General features: G+C 42.1%; 1 protein-coding gene across 2 annotated transcripts in view; it reads right to left on the reverse strand.

Annotated features, from left to right (window-relative positions):
* Nucleotides 1–13,309, reverse strand: part of PPP4R4 (protein phosphatase 4 regulatory subunit 4) — a 78,442-nt gene extending 65,133 nt beyond the window's left edge. For both annotated transcript variants that reach the window (XM_033140548.1, XM_033140556.1), the window contains exons 1-2: nt 12,352–13,309; nt 11,297–11,370 (exon numbers count right to left, since the gene is read on the reverse strand). In XM_033140548.1, the coding sequence (XP_032996439.1) occupies nt 11,297–11,370; nt 12,352–12,471 (194 nt within the window). In that variant the 5' untranslated portion in view covers nt 12,472–13,309. The remainder of the gene's footprint in view (nt 1–11,296; nt 11,371–12,351) is intronic.
* Between the last annotated feature and the right edge of the window lie 8,532 nt (nt 13,310–21,841).

Genomic DNA, 21,841 nt, shown 5'->3' on the forward strand with positions numbered 1-21,841 from the left:
TGAAGCTAGAAGCCCTTTTCACACATTGAAGGGAAGGGAAGGGATGCACCATCCCTCCTCTTGATCTCCATATTCCGGGGAAGGTAAGGATAAAGTCTACAAGTTTTCAACTTGCACTTGTGTAGTCTCTCTCTGAATTATCAGGTGCCCTCAAAAAGGAAAGGACCCTAAATGTGCATACAGTTCTACGTTTTTAGACTCTACTTGGACCTTCCACTAAATTAATGTAGGATAAGGTCATGGACAGTGGGTATGATACCTGCAATGTACATGCAATTGAAACCTGAAAAGTTCTAAAGATTCAAACATGCAAAAATAGCACACACCACAGAACTTCCTGGATTGTACCCCTTTGAACTACAGGTAAGGGAGGGAGATCTCATGTTTTAAACATTCTGAAAGCCAGTATAGCAAACATAGTGCTGGACTTGGACCAGGAAAGTCAGAATTCAAATCCTCACTCAATCATGACCTTGAATCAGGCACTGGTCCTTAACCTACTTACTTCACAAGGTGGCTGATAATACAATAGGGTAATATGATCTACACTAGTGAAGCTTCTAGGCCTTTAACTAAAAGCTTCCTGCTTGTAGGGTCTTCTCGTTTTATTGCTTCCTGTTCCATTTGAGAATAGTAATTAATACCCCTTGGTTATCTTCAACTCCTGATGAGGCTTTAATGATCTATTCCTTTCATCACTTTTTCTTTCTTTTATAAAGTTTGCTGCAAAAGAAAATAAAAAAGAAATGTCACAATTAAAGCCCCCCACCCCAATTCATTAATTCCCTCAGCCCCACTGTACAAGAAGCAATAAAAGAGGTAGAACCTACATTGAGGAATCTATTAATAAACATTGTGGGGAATCTTGCAGCATTTGCTTGCAGGTAAACATTACAGGAGGATCTTGGTCATGAGGTGCAGCACTGTTGGATAATACAATGTTACATTTAGTGTACCATCATGACTTTATGTCTTCTACAGTTTTTACCTGCAGAAGTTTCACCCAGGTATAAAATGCTATCACGAATGGAGCTGTCTGCAGATCAATGTGAAAAGCATACCTAGAGTAGGCTAGGTTACAAAATTTACATATTGCTTGAATGCAAACAGAATCTCTAAGCAGTTTACAATGCGCACACACACACGCCTGTGGGCACCCTGCCCACCCCCACCATCACCAGTGGAGAAGCAGCAGCTTGAGATCTCCGTGTGGAATGACAGAAGGACACAGGAATGAGAGGCTGGCAACTATTTACAGTTGGACTCATGCACACTAATCAAGAGTTCTGTGACTCTGAGAGCATTTTCAGATACACATGGGACTCTTTTGTGAACATCGTTCTGCACATGCAAACCTGACCACTTCGTTAAAGATGGGTCAGCACTTCAAAGAAGGGAATGCTCCAGCTAGGGAAATGCATTTTAATGGTGCACTTTGTGTACCTCAAATTGCTTGGCCTGAGTTGTCATGCTTATACTGTTACAGTGAAAACTGTGATTCAGGCATGACGTACAGCAAAGGCAAACGTATGAATAAATCACTGCTGTGTGTGTCATATTTCAGATAAATGTGCAATCCACAAAATTGCACATTTTATGTCACCGTGAGGGAATAATTTGAAGAAACCATTTTATATCCAACAAACGGATCTAACAGCATGCCCAGATTGTGCTATAATTGTACAAAACAACATACAGCAAACTTGCAACTGCTTTTTATCAACATCTTACTTTTTCCACACCACTTATGTGCAGTAGAATGGTACAAAGATAGAAAGTTTATGAACACTGCTTTGTCATCTTACAGATATGGGTTGACTAGATCCAAGCAAATTGTAGTAGCTAGCGAAGCTGCCATGTGATTACTTCACAAATGATTGTCACAAAATCTGCCTAACGTGGAAAGTTTCACACAATCCACATTCTTGGAATGACAATTTGCTCATTTAAATCTTCAACACTGAAAACATGTATGTTCATGACTCAAATCTTAATTTAAAGGGATATAAACTGGTGCAACTTCTTTAAGGATTTTCAAAGACACTGGTAAGAAACCTCAGGACCAGGGACTGAATGTGGCCCTTCAGCTCTCAAAAAAACTCTTCAGGCCTCTTTCCCAAGCCACACCCCTACTCAGGCCACATACACACACCCTGCTCCATGCTCTCCTCAAATGAAGATGTTCAAGTTACAGAATATTTTGAGCCTATTCCAAATATTAGCTATTTTGTGTCTATGTGTGTGCTTTTATTCATCAAAAAATTAACTGTTGATAACTTCTGCTATCTTCTGACAAAGTCAAAGAGCACCATTCTCTCAGTTCTTCCCAAAATACCACCTAACAGGACCATTTTAATGTCTTATTGTCCCTCTGAGTTGCCACTTTTCTGGACCTTAGCTAAATAATGGGCTCACTAGTTAAGTTTAGGATCCCCTCCCCACCCACATTATTTCAGCCTTTTGAACAGTCTCCATTGCCCAGGATCAGGTTCTCAGAAGTAACAGCTACACCGTATCAAGCTAAGTTGCCATGTTTTCTTTTTTATTAGGTGTTAGCCATAGATCAGAGAGAGCTTTCTTACAGCATGAATGAATCATTTAAGGTGACTTTGCTTTCTTGCCACAGCTGATTCATACTCAGCTTTTTAAAAAGTGCTGCATTTATATTAACACAGCAATGAAAAAATGGTGGTAAGTGGTTATTTACTGAATAGGCCCAGGTCTCATTTAAGCCACTGGAAAGGTTTCATATATGTAGATCATACACACACTCAAATAATTAATGAAACAAATATCTAATTATCATTTTTGGAACTTCATTTTTACACAGACATGCATATCCTGGAACAGATCCCAAATACATTAGCCTTGCCTAAGCCATGTTGAAATCAACAAAAAATGCCCAGTAGCACCTTATAGACAACTAAGTTTGTTCTGCGGATAAGCTTTCATGTGCATGCACACTTCTTCAGATATTCAGGTGTATCTGAAGAAGTGTGCATGCACACTAAAGCTTATACCCAGAACAAACTTAGTTGGTCTCTAAGGTGTTACTGGACAATTTTTTATTTTTTAAATTTATTTCGACTGTGTCAGACCAACACGGCTACCTACCTGAATCTAGAATCATGTTGAAATCAGTGAGTTACTACCAACATTTCCTGGATTTCAGTGGAACTCTTGGTGTAACTAATTTTCTCTGGATAAATATAAATATTTAATAAATTTTTATTTATACCCTGCCCTTCCCGGTTCAGAAACCCGGGCTCAGGGCAGCTAACAACAAGTTTAAAATACTTAATGGTAATACAACATAAATGCAGCATAAAATACAGTATAAAAACATGAATAACAATAAAATTCAAAGTTCAAAAATCAATTTGGGGGAAATCCATCCAACAAACATTAGATAGTCACCAGGGCTAGCTGGCTAAATTAGTCCTACTTGGGCCAGCGAGGAAGCTGTGGGGTCCCAGAGCCGGTAATCTTCATAAAAAGGGGAGGGGGGAAGAGAAGGGAAATAAAAGATCAAGCTGAGTTCAAATTAAAGGCCAAGCGGAATAGCTTTGTCTTACAGGCCCAGAGAAGGAGCTTAAGTCCTGTAGGGCCCTAGACTCATGGGACAGAGCATTCCACCCCTCATCAGAGCCCCTCATCACTTTCATACACTAAATTCCAATATTCTGATCTCAGCCAACAAAATGGTTTTACCTACTAACTTAACTGTCAGTTTTACTGCACTTTATTGTAATTCACCATTTTCCAAAATTAAGATTGCTGTGTTTTGTTTCTTTATGTGTATCTTAATGACACACACAGGGACAGGCCTCAGCTGGTAAAACTTCCAATAAGAGAATTAACATCCTTCCACAGCTGGAAAAGAAAATCACAGTACAAAAACATCTACAGTGTAACAGTTAAGGATGAGCATTAAGGAATGCCCAAGAGCTGAACTGCACACTTAAAAATATATGAAAAAAGAAAATATAATACTCTTGGTGGATCAGTCTAACAGGTATACAAAAACCAAAGGTACTAGCAGAGTTCTGCTTCTCCTACCATTCATTGCTATCCCCCAGCATCTTAAATTTTAGAGAAATCAGGAGAATAAGGAAGTATTGCCCTGACCACCATAAAACCTATTAAATTTACATTATATGCAAAAATAACAAATAAAAATAGTTTGACTAGTAGTAGAGACATGTTAAACAAAATTGTTTTTCTTAAAAAAATTAAGCACATCACAAGTGAGGGTGACATTAAAAGGGTACTTAATGTGCTGCTAAAACAGTTTTCAACCTGCGAATCATAAATAAAAGGAGATAAGAATAAATGATATATTCAACATGCAGAATAATTTTCTATTCTTATATATCCATATATTATTCCTCCTACTTGTTTTCTTCTCGTGGTCCAAAATACAAATATATATACATAAGCATCCCACACACAATGATAATGAACTCATTCGCCAAGTGTCAATCCTCATGTAGCCAAAATGGCACCATTCACACATAGGATGGAGGAAGCAGCAGGCTTAGGGAACCTCAAGACCAGGGGTCCCCAAACTAAGGCCCGGGCGCCGGATGCGGCCCAATCGCCTTCTAAATGCGACCCGCAGACGGTCCGGGAATCAGCGTTTTTTTACATGAGTAGAATGTGTCCTTTTATATAAAATGCATCTCTGGGTTATTTGTGGGGCATAGGAATTCATTCATTTTTTTTTCAAAATATAGTCCAGTCCCCCACAAGGTCTGAGGGACAGTGGACTGGCCCCCTGCTGAAAAAGTTTGCTGACCCCTGCTCAAGACTGAGGATGTAATCTTTAAAAATTAGGGTGAGCATGCTGAATGTCCACGGAATACTGAGTGTCTTTTAAGGGTGTGGTCAGAAATCCAGGGCTCAGTGATGGCAGAATGAAGTATCCTGAAAAATCTGGCTGGCTGGCATCCTGAACACAAGCACTTTACAATGCAATATTTTGCCATAGGTCCCATGTGTGCATTTGTGTTCATGTATACACACAAACACACACAAACACACACACACACACCACTATTTAAACTGGAAGAAGTAGCAACATCTCACTGCACACCATAATCTTGAAACAGATACTTAATGAAAACAATAGGAAGGATTTTACTGTTTACAATTATCAGTGGAATTTCAGGACAAGCAACGCTGAGCCAGTGACTCATCCATTGCTTGATATCAGTGCAAAGCTTCCTGATCCAAAAGCTCGGCTACATCAGTACGAGTAACATTTTCTCTGCTCTTCCTCCCAGAGCTATTTCATCTGCATGCCTGCATGACAGCATAACTAATACTTTCAGTGTTGTGTAAATGGCATCAATATGAGTCCTTCACTCTCTCCTCCTCCTTCTCTGGTTCGAGTGTATTTGTTCTGAAGCAATAATTAATTTATCTTCAGTGCAAAAAGTTACAATTACAACGAACAAAAATCACGGGTGTTTAAAATGAAAGGCTGTCCCTGACTTATTACAAACTTAGGATCTGGTAGAATCTGCAAGAAGGTGACCCAAGGGACAAAAATATTGTCAGCTTGATAGCCAGCGTTACAAACTTCCAGAAGTGCTGTGGTGGGTATTTTGCAACACTTATGTGCTATTTCTGCCATAAATGCATTTCCAAATGCCATGCAAAGGCATATATATATGTGCTTCTACATTCAACACATTTGGTTCAGCATCAAGATTCAACATATGTGCTTCTACATTCAACACATTTGGTCCAGCATAAAGAGGAAATGCACCCTCTGTCCATTGTCTTACTCTGGGGCAACTAGGCTGGCCATCAGGAATAGTTGGTCACTTTTTTCCATTTGTGCCCTTCTCCTGGATCCTTTCCCTTTTACGTAATACTTTTCCAGCTTTTGATGAATACCCTGTAACTGCTGTAGAAACCCTGACAGCACTGTTACACACAACCATTCATGAAAGCTACCTTTGTGAAAGAGTAACAAGGCTTCCCTTGCCAAGATCCCTACCCCCATCCGCTTTCCTCAGGTGATCACATTTCCTCTTCAAACTAAAGCCTCAAAGTGCATGAGGAACAAGATCCTTCCTCACTGAAGGGCCGAGAGAAGAAATTTGGCTTACATATTTGGACTATTTGGTACAAGAGATGAATGGCATGATCCTAGGCAATAAAATATATGACTAGAAGATAAATGCGCACGTTAGATTCTTCTTCTTTTTTACCATGAGTGGCAGCTCTAATGACTCCTCACAAGGATAATAAGCAGCAAACAGTTTCTCCCCCAATCTTTAATAAGAATACATAATACCCCAAGAGGCATAACCCATTGGTTATGTTATTCTTTGAAAGTGCAAGACCTTGATTTTAAAGGGGAGGGGAGAATGCAATAAAGGAGGCGGAGGAGTATTGAGCATCAAAAAGAAATGTCCTGAGGCTCTCCCAAGTCAGAAGCTAAGCCCCAAGAGGCAAGACCTATTAGAGCTTATGTTCTAATTAGGTGGTCTGAGAGGCTAAAGTGGCTTTTCCAAATACATATGGAACAGGATAAGAAAGCAAAAGAAATGAAAGTCAAATTCAAGAACAATAGGAAAATATCATAGTCTGTGTACTTTCCCTTATAAGAATTTCTATACTGGGGGGAAAATGATATTTAGAATGTTACCTTACCACATGCTCATATCATTGTAACATTAGTAATCATAAGGGTTGAATGCAATTGCATGTTGAACTGCTTTTCAGAGGCAGATAATAAAGCCTAAAATGAAGTACAGTGGTACCCCGCTAGACGAAAATAATTCGTCCCGCGAAAATTTTCGTCTAGCGGGGTTTTCGTCTTGTGGAGCGGCAATGGGAGCCGCGCTCCGCAAAACGAAAAAAAAAAAAAGACGAATTTTTTTCGTCTTGCGAGGCAGCCCCATAGACTTTTTCGTCTAGCGGGGCTGCCTCCCGCTAGACGAATGCTTTCGTCTAGCGAGTTTTTCGTCTAGCGAGGCATTCGTCTAGCGGGGTACCACTGTACAGCACTTGTATAGCACAGTGACTAAGCAATGAATCAGAAAGTTCCACATTCAAATCTCACCTCAGCTGAAGTTGCCAATATTATCTCCGTTTCAGTCCCCATTCCTTTCCCTAGTTTACAGTATGGGGATAATAATACTGATCTACCCCACAGAGTTGATGAAAGGATGGCAAGAGTATGTGTGAACATTTTGAGTATATATATATATATATATATATAGCTACTATTATGAGCATATTTTGAGCGGTTAAAGAAAAAAAAGGCAAAAAGGATAGTAGTAAGTAGCAAGATAGTACGAACTAGGAGAAACTGCAAGGAGTAAGCAAGAGAAGCAAAACGCTGGACAAAAATGGGAAAATCAGAAGTCACCTTAACTTGCAAGAAAATTTGGTATGTGTTGATTATGTGCAAATAAACTGCAAAGGCAGGACATACAGGCACAATGCTTTCTTTCGGGGCAAACTAGGGAAAGATTGCCAAATTTTGGCACAAAAAGAATAGGGCAAAAAGTATTCCAATTGAAATATCCCAGAGCAAGTTCATTACCTATCTTTAGTCACCAGGCAAAAACATTTCTCTATAACCAGTTCTTTGGCTAAGTAACATTAAATGACCTTTTAAATGTGTTTGAGAGAGGGGTATTCTTGGTTTGTTTTTGCTTTTGCTTTACTATGTATTTTGCATTTTTATGTTTGTGAACCACCCTGTGATCTTCAGATGGAGGGCGGTATACATATTTAATAAATAAAATGTAAAATAATTAATAATGTCTGCAATGCTCTCAGAAATATTTTTTAGAAATAGTTGGCTTTTTATTATTACAGATTCATTTTCATATAAGATTTTTCTCTCTTCCACCCCACCCACCCCAATTTGGATATTTCAAATTAATTTTTCTTAACATTTTGGCTGTCAATTGTGTATGTCTCTTTGTACATTTTGTATACCTTTTGCATGCTTTCTGTGTTGTTTCTAATAAAAGTATTTTTTACACATTTCACACAAAAATCTTTAGATTTCAAAATAAAATGGAAACTAGCAAAGTTTGAAGGTCAAATGTCCAAATGAGGCAGGCTTCACTTGCAAGGCAAAGAAAGAAAGAAAGAAAGAAAGAAAGAGGAAGCTCTGCTATTTGATATAGCACACAGTGGCAGCAACCTGTTCACCCTGGGTCAATTTGCAGATTTGCACACTGTACAATTAACTAAAAATTTCTACAAAAGTAGTCCTGTCATCTATGTGCTGCAAAAGGGGACAGGTGGATGGGCAGAACCTACATGCATACAATAATATATGAAGCAAGCTTATTTTCTCCAGCTCTGGAGGATAGGACTCAAACCAATGGCTTCAAATTACAAGAAACTAAACATCAGGAAGAACTTTCTTGACAGCAAGAGCTGTTCGACAGTGGAATAGACACCCTCAGGAGGTTGTGGGCTCTCCTTCCTTGGACATTTTTAAGCAGAGGTGGGATGATCGTCTGTCATAGATGCTTTAGCTGAGATTTCTGCATTGCAAGGGGTTGGACTGGATGACCCTTGGAGTCCCTTCCAACTCTACAATTCTATGATTCTACAAAAGATTCTAAAAAGCCTATGTGCAAGACAGAGGCAAGGAGAAAATGTCTGCCCAAAGCTCATTCTTGCACCCTACTACAAGTAGAGCCTGTGTTCTGGGGAACAATGTGAACCACCCCATAATGAAATAATGTCCAAAAGTTATGTAATAATGCTGGAGATTCAAGGAGAGAATCATACAGCAAAAAATAAATAAAGAACACATATCAGTCAAGCCAACAGCATGCTGGTGATGTTCAGCCAGAAATATGACAATAAATGTCTAACTGGAAGAAAACAGAATTGCAAAAAACAACAAGCAAACAAACAAAACTAGTCTATAGGGGGAAAAACACAACCCAATTTGTTGCAGTTGTTACAGAAAAGCCTGTTCTGAAAAGTGTGGTCAATCAGGAAGAGGTATTCTATGTGCCACTGAATGTACAGAAAAAAACTAGGAGGTGAGGTTGGCATCACTGGCCGGGGGGGTGGGGGGTGGGATGCACCAAGGAACAACTAGACTACCCAAACAAGAAAAGCATGTTAGTGTTGCTACACTGATGAGACTCGACATTATTTATTTCACCATATGTCTCAACAAGAAAACAATTAAAAGCCAACCAGAGGAAAGGAACACTCAAAAGACTTTGTGTTCCACCAACACGAGACTACAAATTGACCTAATTCTCATGTCATAAGCCATAAACCATGGTTTACTGTGCACAATTGCTCCTGTTTTGCCCCGCCCTTTTTCCAGTTCATGCCAGGAAGAAACAACCTTTGGCTTAACGTTACAATCAAAACAGGGACCAAGGTTTGTTGGAACAAAACAGGATCAAACATAACTGTTGTAACACTAAACTAGAGGTCATAAGTTTGTTTCTCCCCAGTGTGAGCAAAGAGCGGAGAAACAGCTCAACTCAGTGCATTCATAGTAAACCATGAACTAGAATATACTATGACAGGTGAACTGGGCCACTGTATATTAAAGTGGGGGGGGGGGGAGTCAAGAAGAATACAAAACCAGTTAAGAATCCTCTTAAACTCTTAAGAACTGTTAAATATATCTTAGCAATTATCTAGCTACATCAGCAATAATAAAATCTTATCTTAATGAGACTTTTTTTTCTTTCAAAAAAAATATTTGAGGCCTGCAACCTTCCAATACAATTGCATTATTCTCTTTCTCTATCTTTGACAGCTTGCAATGTGTTCTATTCATGTGAGGCCAAAAAGTGGCAGAAACCTGCCTTGCATCATCAGACTGTGCAAACGCTAAGGGTAGGCATAGAATCACCAATGACAGCCACCAGAGTGGCCTCTACTACAGTGATTGGTGAGCAGACATTGGTCTAATCTCTGCTTACCCAGTCAAGACATATAAATATTGGATTGTGTGGAGGTTAGCTCCTTTTGGCTGCCCAAGGAAATGAGATGTGGCTCCCATTTGAAAAAAATAACAAACTATGGCGCAAGAACAATTTTTCATTATTTACCATATCTTTTTAAACAGGCCCCCCAAAGTTACTAGCCTCCTAAAAGGTTTGTAGCCTGCTAAGAGAGGTTGGAGCAGCAGCAATGGAGTGTTCCATCCATCCTCTGTCTGTCCATTCACTTTCCTGCATACAATTCCTTTTCATCTAAGTTGACCAAGCAAGTGATTAAATATGAGGTGGTTTGCAGACTGGAGGAACAATATTCAGCAGGTGGAGGTAGTAGCCATGTACAAAATTATTTTATGTCTCCAAACAACGCAAAGGTCACCCAGAGCTATGGAACCCAATATCTGCATGAACAGTATACTATTGATAACACTAAAAAGGGTAAATGGTGAATTCAAGCAGGGACTTCCAAATCACACATGAGTGAGATAATTAAAACAAAAACAAAAACAGAGCAAGATGATGGCTATTGCCAGATAGGAACTATTATCTGAAACATAAGTGGCAGATAAAAATGCTGGCTTAAAAAGTGACAAATAGATTATATTAGCAGAGCACATTTTAAAGAACGAGACAAACATGGCTCTGGAGCACTCTAAAAATAACTGATCAAACTGAAAGGAAGCTTACAGCTGGCACTTCAATTAGTGAGCATTGTATAAAAATGCAAGTTTAAATGAAAATCTTTCAGAACAGCGCCTCCTTCAAAGATGATATCTGCATGAAAGTCAAAGGAAGCCCATGTTTCGGACAGTTAATGTTCAAGGCAGTTAAACATCTGTTAAGTAAGCATTTCAAGTATATTGGGTGGGGAAGGGTACCAAGTATGATTGTGTCAGTGTTATCTGCATCTCTGCATTTCTCAGGTGCTGCACAACAAATCCTTTAAAACATTAAGTTGTACTATGGAGTTAGTCAATGTGAAATCTTATTAATACCACCACACAATTTGGTGACCCTCAAAAAGAAAAACAATAGCAGCCCAACTCATCAGAGGGAAGGACCATACTGTAGTAGAAAGCAGCCAACTTAATAGAAAGTACCGGTAGCTAAGCATCTGTGCATGACCATCCTTTCTTCATGCATGAAGGGCCTTATACAAATTTAATAAATAAAATGCTACCATCACACATTTTAAACTTTCTTCCATGGTGTTATTCCAAACAAAAAAAACCAAAACCTAAAAAACTCTTTTTTAAAACCCATGAAGCATGGAGATGGAAACATTTAGATAAAAAGTAACATTTAAAAACCCTCTATAACATTATCTGAAGAAATACCTGAGTAGATATACAGCCCTTTCAATATCATTGAGTTCTTCATCAACTGTCAATCTCTCTATTTCTTCTGGTGTCTGTCAAGTGTGAAACACAAATTAACATAATTAACATCTCAAGTCCATGCTTGAATGTGTTAACAACTACTTCCACCCCAAGTTCTACAGTACACAAATATACTTAATCATTGAGATCACTGTGACTTATTCCTGAGTGACTATGCCTAGGATGATGCTGTTAATTATGTTGTACAACTTGAAACACAAATAAGTTAAATCAGAGTACATGAAATTAAAAAGATACCAATGGAAAATGAATTCAAGTGTTCCTGCTTAATTGGTTATGAAGCTGTCTTGTATGAGTCAGACCATTGATCCATTTAGCTCAATATGATACCAACTAGCATCTGCTTTCCAAGCTCTTAGGTAAGGGTCTTTTCTTACCCTGCTAACTAGAGACAGTAAGAACTGAAGCTAGGATTTTCTGCATGCAAAACATGTGGTCTATAGCTGTCCCCTTCCTCAGTTTCTGAATCAGAATGTCAGGCTGTAATTTTTAACTCACTTTCTCTGGAACAGTCTCCTGGAAGTCTATAAACAGTTCCAGGGTTTTGAGGCCTTTGGTTTTTAATACTCAGAATCTCTGATAAAATTTCAAAAATTAGGTAGCACACTTTTTAAATATCAGGAATAGTTCCCCCCACCCACACACACACCCACACACCATTTATTAAACTACATCCTGAAAGAAAGGAATGGGAAAAGATCCCAAATTATATAATCACAAAACCTAATTCAAGTTAAAGCAGTTTATATCTAGTATTTCTTCCCCCTCACGCTTAAAACCCCATTTCTGAAATAATTCTACTGTCCGATGACATGATTTAATGCCCTTATCTGTGCAAACTATCTTTTCATTGTAAAACAAGCTGAGCCTGCATATAACAGATAGTAGCACCATTTGTTTAATAGATTCCAATCTGAAATAACTGCAGTTTGATTAGAAAGTACAGTTAGAGAGAGAGAGAGAGAGAGAGAGAGAGAGAGAGAGAGGTTTACCTTTAGACTCCTGCGTACTGGCCTTTCAATAATAGTTAGTTCCTGCAGATCTTCTATATAACCAAACAGATTGTTCTGGCTAAAATCCATTTTGTAGGAGAAGATGATTATCGGATGCATGTACTAGGTTGGAGCTCCAGTCTTTGACAAACCAGGGTTGTGTGCAAGCTTCACATTGCACTGAGGCCAGAGAGGAGAGAGGTAGAAGAGAGCAAGCAGGCAACAAACACCCTCTTCTCGTCTTAAAAGAATGCACTGGTGGAGGTGGGCGAGTAGAGGCTGCTCAGCTGCTGCTCTTGCTGCTTCCTCCTCCTCCTCCTCGTAGGACGCTACTGAGCCCCCACCGCCCAGGAGGAGCCTCAGCAAACACAATGCGGCACCAGCACAGCCCGCCGCCGTTGCTGCTCCAAGAGCATCACTCGCCACTCAGCCCAGGCTCCAGCAAGGAAACTTTCACTCCTGCTGCTTCACTTTCGCCTCAGTCCCTCCAGCGTTTCCAGGGAGAAGGAGACACCAACATCTCTCTTCCTCCTCCTCCTCCACCACACATACGCATATACGCACGCCCTCCTTTCACTTCACTCCTGCTTGCTTTTCTCCCTCTCTCTCTTTTGGTGGGGGCGCTAAGGGTGGAAATGCAAGGCGTGGGGGTGGGATGGAGGCGGGTCTGAGCGTGCAACTTTTCTCCTCTTTGGCCCAGGAAAGGAGGCAGATCTTGGGACCCCCTGCTCCAGGACAGATTGGGGGCAGATGCCCACCTGAAAGCTAACACTGAAGAGGGTTTTGCAGGGGGGGGGGGAATGGAAGAGAAATCGACAACTTGTTCCCCGAACGAGTGCAAGGGATTATTGGTTTGTATTTTAAATGTGAATTTAGGGGGCGTGCGGATTAGAGGAACCTGCACCCCCGCAAGAAGAAAGGTTGGTTGGGGAGGGCAGGCGCTGTTTCCCAGATGCTCCAAGAACAGGGGAGACGATTTCCCGGTGGGAAACGTGGTGGTTTGGGTGGCAGAACGGGGAGGTGGGCGTATGACAAGATCTATAGCTTTTTTTGTGTGGGGCTCGGAAGATGGATTTGGAGGGGCCGCTTACGGAGGGAAACGCAGCGACTCAGTCATACATATAAGCCAGAGAGTGCGGTGCGTTCCCACCCCCGCCAAAGGAGCGGCTCTCCTGCCTTCCCGCCGCCCCCGAAGCGCAGCGATTCGCCCGCCCCCCCCCCTCTTGGTGACGGGCCAGGATGGGGCTCCGCGAGCGGAGAGAGAGACAAGAGAGCGCCAAGCCGGGAAGGCCGGATGCCAACCCCGGGAGATGCAGGGCCACTCAGGGCCCTTCCGAGGGACGCGGCTTCATGGGCCCAGGCGGGCTGCCTGCTTTCCCTCGCCCTGCAGCTCCCAGAGGCGCCGCGCTCCCTCCCCCGCGACTCGAGGAGCCCCCGTGCCGAGGGGTGAGGGAGCCGGAGCCGCCTTCGCCTCCGCGGGCAGTGTGGCAGCGCCGAGCCCGTCGCCAGGGCAACGAAGCCGCTACAGAGGCCCCGGAGGGGCAAAAAGGGCCGACCCGAGCGCGCCAATATCGCAACGCGCCCGGGAAGACGGTCCAGGCAGGCACATCTCGTGTGTGTGTGTTTGTGTGTATTACGTATGGCGGGGCAAGGTTCCGTTTCTGCTTAATTTGTTGTTTTCCACCCCTCTCCCTGAGGTAAACTTGACGTTCCCGTTTGCCACATGGGCCCACCGCGTGAGGAAACTAGCCGCCGCCTGCTACGCGCACTGTGAGCCCCTTCACTCCGCTTCAGGGTGAAGGATAAAAGGGCTTTTTTAATCCACGGCTGCTGGCCGTTGGTTGGCTGCGCTCTTCCCCCTCGGGAGTGGAGGTCACGTGCTCAGAAAGCAAGGGCCCGGCCCACCCGTGAGGCAAGGTGAGGTGATGGCCTCAGGGGGGCGAGGATCTGCAAGGGCAGCAGACCTGGCCCCCAAGGAACGCATCTCCCGCTGACACAGGGACAGCAGCACACTCTGTGAAAGCCAAATCTGCTCCCTTATCAGCAACACCCACACACCGCCATGCCAGCTCTACAACAGGCCTCACAATGGTTTGCCTCGGGTGCCAAAATGTATTGGCCCTGCTTCCCATTGGGACGGCTGGTTGGGCACTGTGAGAACAGGAGGCTAGATCAGATCTTCTTATTCTTTATTGAATTTATATACCGCCCTATACCCAGAGGTCTCAGGGCAGTTCACAGAACAAAATATGTAATCAAAATATAGCCCACTGGCCTGATCCAGCAGGGCCTCCTTGTGTTCTTGGGCCTCCCCTGTAAAAAAAAAAAAAAAAAAGCAAAGCAGAATAGAGTGGTATTATTACTTCTCTCGATCTGGACACTATACGTCTGTTGATGCAGCCTAGAATAAGCTTATGTTATCCACCAAGACCCCCTAGATCCTTTTCACATGCTAGCAAGCCAGGTGTCCCCCATCTTATATTTGTTCAGCTGGTTATCCCTGTCCAAGTTTAGAACCTTACATTTGTCCCTATTGAAATTCATCTTTAGTTTTTTGCATCAACTCAGGCCCATTGGCCACTGTTATGACACAGGCCACCTTATGGGCACATACATCCAGGTGGGAGCTTCATTTGCAAGCTGGTCCTTGGGATGTCTTTACTGGTCACTGACAACAGTTAGGGTTGCATGTTTCAAAAGATTGAAGATTATGGAGCTTTTTTTTTTGCAGAATCTCAAAAAAAAAAGTTTTTGAGCTATTTTTAAAGCTGAATCCCAGCTATATCTGGGAAATTACGGACGATAAAAAAAAGGAAAACCAGCATTGTCTTGTGGATGCTGTAAAAAGTTGCATGCATGAGGAGTAAAGGTATAGGTACCCCTGACTGTTAGGTCCAGTCGTGGACGACTCTGGGGTTGTGCGCTCATCTTGCTCCATAGGCCAAGGGAGCTGGTGTTTGTCCGCAGACAGTTTCCGGGTCATGTGGCCAGCATGACTAAGCCGCTTCTAGCGAACCAGAGCAGCGCATGGAAACACTGTTTACCTTCCCGCCAGAGTGGTACCTATTTATCTACTTGCACTTTGACATGCTTTCGAACTGCTAGGTTGGCAGGAGCTGGAACCGAACAACAGTACCCTTCCACAATAAACACCTATCTGGAAGCACACTGGGGGTTGCTTTGGTTCATGGTAGAGAAATAGTTAAACGTGGTGCTGTTTCCTCACTTCTGCACTCCCAGGCAGGATGGAACAAGTCCTAGATGCCTCTGCACCTTGCCCATACTGCTGTGGGGACATAAGCAATTTCTTATTCAACTGCTTATACTTCAGAAGTCACTTTTAGGAATCAGGCGACTCTGAATATGCAAAGAGACAGGAGGGACAACCCCTTTGGAATGTGCTACCCAAGGCAAACCTTTCATGCTGTTTCATGTTAAGGTTGGGCCAGGGGGTGGTTGCTTCTTAATTAGGCATGTCAAAATTCATTTACAATAATAAGATGTAATGGAATACTGAATACACTTTTACTGGCACTTTATATATTTATTGGTGAGCCTGCCAGTTTAATTAGTCAATTAACCGTTACTTTTAACCAATAAATGTCAATTAATCTGTTAGCATAGAGCACTGGAGAATCAGAACTAGATACACAGATTTTCAACTTACAGATCCTACAAAGGGCAGGGTGAACTGACATTCCCTGGGGAAAATTCTGCCAAGAGTTGCTAGGAATAAATATAGAGAACCAATTTCCTCAATTTTGTGTTCTCAGTGGGCTGGGGGACCTCAGGCCCTGAGGCTGGATGTGGCCTTCTAGGTCACACTGTCAGTCAAGCACAGAGTCTCCCAAGTCCATGCACCCTCGCCAGCCCTGCAGTCTCCTTGAGTTGTTGTTTTTTGTTGGTTTTGCCCAGCTGGAAGTTTTCCTCTTCTATGGAGAGATGTGTGAGGAGGGTACAGAACCATCTGAGTTGTGTGACTGGAATATTGCCATCAGCTCAATGGCAATAATTGCATTTGTTGTACATTTACCTCTTGCTCTACACAGCACAGGCTTGTGCACATATACCAAGCCCCATGGCATCAGGGCCCCCAGATGTTTAGCTTTCGTTTTAAAAAGTAAGGAATAATAATCTGAGATGTACTTAATGTTGAAAAGAAACAGGATTACACCACAGATAGGGTAAAATGATTAAAATAACTTACACCCTGAACAAGCAGACATTGGCCATTACTCTCCATGAACATAGATAACAGTGATTCTGCCCTGACATCTTCATGGCTCACATCCTATTTGTCTGGCATTTTCTATTTAAGTTGTGACCTCATTCCATTTAATACTGCATGTGCCAAACAGGGCTGCATTTCTACTGCACCCCGTTGAGTTGCATGCACATCTATTCCACCTCCATAGCCCTGCCAAGCAGTTTTGTGGAATCTTTCATATTTTATATATAAATTCCTTGAAAGCTCTCTAGAGCATTTCATCACAGGCACACCAACAGAGTTTTGAAAGCATCTCAGGAAAAGGTAGAAATAAAGAGCAACAAACAGGGACAGTTATTTATCAGGGACAGGTAGCAGAAAACAGGCACAGTTGGTTATGGATAGCAAGCATATGGCACCGGAGATGAGCATTTGGGAACAGCAGGCGAGCATGGTTTGAAATGAAGGAGGGGCACGCTTTCACTCACAGTATGGAAAGGCCTGAGTGCTATTGTACAAGCAGAACAGCATTGATTACAGGAGATAGCTCCATTTATACAGGTGGATTTAGGGTTACATCCAAAGGCTACAAGCCCCAAACTACTCTGCTGTTGCTGAAAGCCATACTGAAAAATGCTTTCAGTAGAAGTTCTTGCTCTCAAACTGCTTTGATGCTAGTGCATTGCCTCTCTAGACTCCTGTAACTCTTCTTTTCCTCCATGTTATGCTGGATAACTCACTACACTAACAGGAAATGGTAGATCGACCAACCCCACAAGGCTTGGGGCAGGGGAAAATCAAATTATGTGATATATTATTTGACTTCATGCACATTCTAATTATACTTTTTATACTAAGCAGACACTAAGATGCAAGAGAACAACCAGTAATGTTTCTGCAAACGAAAATAATGAAACTATGAAGCAGTAGTTTCTTAGCAACAAACTGGAAGCTGTGTTAAGTAATGTTCTTATTTTTATCAGGGCTTGTGTGTATTGGCAATTTGGCATCTCTATTCTAGGAATTTTTATACGTGCAGATATTTCATTTCCCCCATCCTCTCTCTTGCCATATATATGAGGAGGTTACGATGACAACAATGATTGCTACCTTTTATCCAGATAGGTGCATTGTGCATTTAGCAATTGCCCAATATGTAGTAATTCAGCTAGGACAGTTTTCCCTGTAGATTGAAAAACAGTAATGAGAAGGTCTAGTCTGTTGAAGTTCTGGCAGTTGTGCAGCTTTTAAAGGCACAAATATTTTGTCAAGAAAAGGAGAAAGAAACCAACACTTAAAATGACAACATATTTAAAGTAGGAATTTCACCTAGTGAAAACAGTTCGTTTTACTAATGTGGGGAAAGCCTCAAAAGTACCATCTCTTTTTTTCTTTACCAAAAACACATGGGCTCTACTGAATGGTTTGCTCGCAGTATTTGTATGTGTGATTTGGCTACAGAGATCTTCATATCCCAAGAGCAAGCAGGACTCCAGTCCTATGAAGAAAGGCTACACCGCATTCAGAAGACAATGTAGCCCTTGTCAGTTGTCACAGTTTGTGCAAGAGAGAGCAAGGCAGCACCCATGACACCCACATCCCCATTGGCTCTATGAGTCCTAATTTGGGAGAAAAGTGGGATACAAATGCATTGAATAAATAAACATAAGATGACCCTGCTGGATCAGGCCATGTAGTGCTCCTACGGGAAACCTGCAAGCAAGCTGCAAATGAGTGCAGCTGCAGTTCCCAGTAATGTGTAATTCCCCTACAATCCAAGTGTTTTGTGGGTGCTTGTCTATATAGGTAAGTCATCATCTCCCTCTGGATGCAGAACTCTATTTATGCTTCACTCTGCCCTTCATACCCTGGGCATCCATGGGGTAGGGGGAGTCCCCACCCCTCTCACCCACCTCTGGATGAACAATAATTTATGGATCCCCTGCTTGCTTTCTTTTAAAAAAATCTGGCAGTTCTAGAACCTAATATTTTATGAGAGACTGGCTTGCCTGCCCCCTTCATTGTTTTACTTGGTCAGCCTTCTCCTCCAAACTCCTACAGACTCTGCTGCTTCACACAATTGTTAATCACATAAGGGGACAGGAACTAGGACTGAACAGAACTAACGTTCCCTATCGCTACTACTCTTGCAGAAGAAGCTATGCCAATATTACAAGAACTTAGCACCAGGTAGGGCCAACACATTTAACCAACTGCATCTGGTAGGTGGAAGTTTATATGCATCGATATGGAAGTTTGCAAATCACCTGGGAAACTCTTCTGCACAGCCCAGATGGAGCAGATAAGGATACCATCATTGATAATATCAAAAGCTGCTGAGAGGTCAAGGAAAATGAACAGGGACACATTTGCCCTGTTTCTATCCTGACAGAGGTCATCATACAGCGCAACCAATGCCATCTTTAAATATCTTAAGTGCTGTCACATGGAAGAGGGAACATGCTTGTTTTCTCCTGCTCTGGGCGGTAGGAATTGAGGCAACGGCTTCAAGTTGCGAGAAAGGAGATTCCAACTAAACATTTGAAAAAACTTTCTGACAGTAAAAGCTGTTTGGCAGTGGAACAGACTCCCCCGAGAGGTGGCGGACTCTCCTTCCTTGGAGGTTTTTAAGCAGAGGTTGGGTGGCCATCTGTCATGGATGCTTTAGCTGAGATTCCTGCATTGCATGGGGTTGGACTAGATGACCCTTGGGTAGCTTCCAGCTCTAAGATTCTATGAATGCAGTTAGTTCCTGTACCATAACCAGGTCTAAACCCCAACTGTAATGATTATTGTGAAGACCTTAAGGCCCTGAATTCCTTCTATGTAACAATATTTGTGCAGCTGGTAGGGAAGACTGGGAACTTCAAGTGTTACAACTTTCAAATGTCTTTAAAGTTTATCGTACTTTAAAGAACTGGCACGATATGTAATTCTGTAGATGTGAAGGCGTAATGCTTCAGGGAGGAAGGAATCAAATGTGTAATTGCTGATCTTCTAACAGAAACACATAACTTGTCCCTCAGATCAGCCTCCACTCCTGAGGAATTAGAAAGAAGCCAATGTAACACCAATATTTCAAAAAGCATGCCGGGGGGGGGGGGGATCCTGGAGATGATTGGCTGGTTAGCTTAACATTTTTCCTGCAAAAACTGGTGGAATTTATTGTTTAGTTTTTTAAAAGTTGCCAAGCATATAATGAACCTTGCTGAAGGAGAGCCAGCATGGCTTCTGAAGGACAAGCCCTGTTTCACAATGCTATTAGAGTTATTTGGAAGTGTCAGTAACCATGTTGTAGATCAAAGTCTTTTTATGTTGAGTTTAATTCTGCATTTTTTCATTTTTACTGGACTTTACTGTCATCCACTTTGAGGAGCTGCCAGGCAAGGTGCCAGCTTGCAAAACAAATAATAAATTGGGGTTGTCAGTTCTTTGTCATGATAGATTTCAATAGGATTCCTAATTTTTCCAATGGGCTTCTGCAGCTGTGCCTGTAACATAGGGCAACTTATGTGTTGCCAAAAAGGGGGGGGGAATGCATCGCACAAAAAGGTGGCCAAAAAATTAGCGTAAACCTTGCATACGGTAGTCTATTTTATATTTATGGATGCACATTTATAAAGAATTACTATAATTGAAGTAGAAACACATCTCACGATTACTTAGAAAACAAAATAGAAAATTCTTTCCAGTAGCACCTTAGAGACCAACTGAGTTTGTTCTTGGTATGAGCTTTCGTGTGCATGCACACTTCTTCAGATACTGAGAAGATAGTGGCTTGTGTGCCTGCTCAGTCTCCTATCCAGATGCTAATTGCTGGTGGGCATCTTCAGCTAATTGCTGATGGGCCCCTGCTCCTCTTTCTCTAGTTTTTATTTTTATTTTTATTTTTAAACTGTACTAGGACCAGAGAGCCCTTCATAGGACCTTCTTGACCTCCCTTGAAATAAAGTTGGACACATGGCTATCCTACTATAACAGCGGCTTGATCTGTCACTATTAGCAGATGATAAAATCTTTCTGCTCACTAGAAGGACAGATCCTGAAGTTGAGGCTCCAGTACTTTGGCCACCTCATGAGAAGAGAAGACTCCCTAGAAAAGACCCTGATGTTGGGAAAGATAGAGGGCACAAGGAGAAGGGGACGACAGAGGATGAGATGGTTGGACAGTGTTCTCGAAGCTACTAACATGAGTTTGGCCAAACTGCGAGAGGCAGTGAAGGATAGGCGTGCCTGGCGTGCTCTGGTCCATGGGGTCACGAAGAGTCGGACACGACTGAACAACAACAACAACAAAAATCTTTCTCCTGCCCTGAAAAGCATAATCCCTGCAGATCAAGCCTCTGTTAAAGGCACAGTTGCAGAAGCCACCTGAACAGTCCTCCACCTTCTCAAAGCCTAAAGAGTTGGCAGAGTGGTTCAATCTCCTTATGCCTGTGCCTCTGAGGTAATGTATAGTAATTATTTCCTAGGACAGAAAATGGTTTCAAGGTGCTGCTTTTCAGCCTCTCTTTACTAATATGGATGCATCAAGAAATATTTTTCAAGCACCTCAATGACTGAGAAGCAACTGCGGATAGTCTTAGAGAGATGAAATCATACTAATTATTGCAATAATTGCATTTCACTGTCTGGTCCCATAACTTTCCCTTCCAGAAATCTCCTGTTTGCTGTCTCTGCCTATGTGTCACAGTATAAGAGAAGCTGTTCCGGCCATCTGTCTGTCTTCATGCTTAACTCAAAAATTCTCCATTGTTTCTGGTGTATAATTTAAGCTGTACCTTTTTTCTTTGCCAAGATCAACCTGCAAAATGCTGTCGATCGCACAGGAGCAAATAACATGCTGTGTCTTCTGGCAGTGCACTTTAGCTACTTTGAATCCCCCCCCCCCTTCATCATGTTACTCTCCACATGCCCCTTCTCTCAGTGAAAAACACCGGAGGTGGGTGGAGGGCAAGAGGAGGAGAACAATAGGAAAAGTAAGAGAAAATAACATGGTTCTTTCTTAGGTGAAGCTTGAAGTGACATTCAAATCCACACAGCCATTGTATTAAGAACATTAACAGCCTTGCTGGGTCAGAACAGCAGACACTTAAAGGGAAATGATATAAGTGCACAGCACTCCAGAGGAGTTCTGCACTCCCTGTTCCTTAATTCTAACAGTGTGGTGAGGACTATTTTAAGGTTACTGGATGCAGCGGAAGATGGGGCTGCTTCCATAACAGCTGGGCAGAAAAGAGAATTCCAGGAAATGCATCTTCACATTCACATCTGTCAGAGGCT

The sequence above is a fragment of the Lacerta agilis genome, chromosome 1 (genome assembly GCF_009819535.1).
Source record: "Lacerta agilis isolate rLacAgi1 chromosome 1, rLacAgi1.pri, whole genome shotgun sequence".
NCBI classification, from domain to species: domain Eukaryota; kingdom Metazoa; phylum Chordata; class Lepidosauria; order Squamata; family Lacertidae; genus Lacerta; species Lacerta agilis.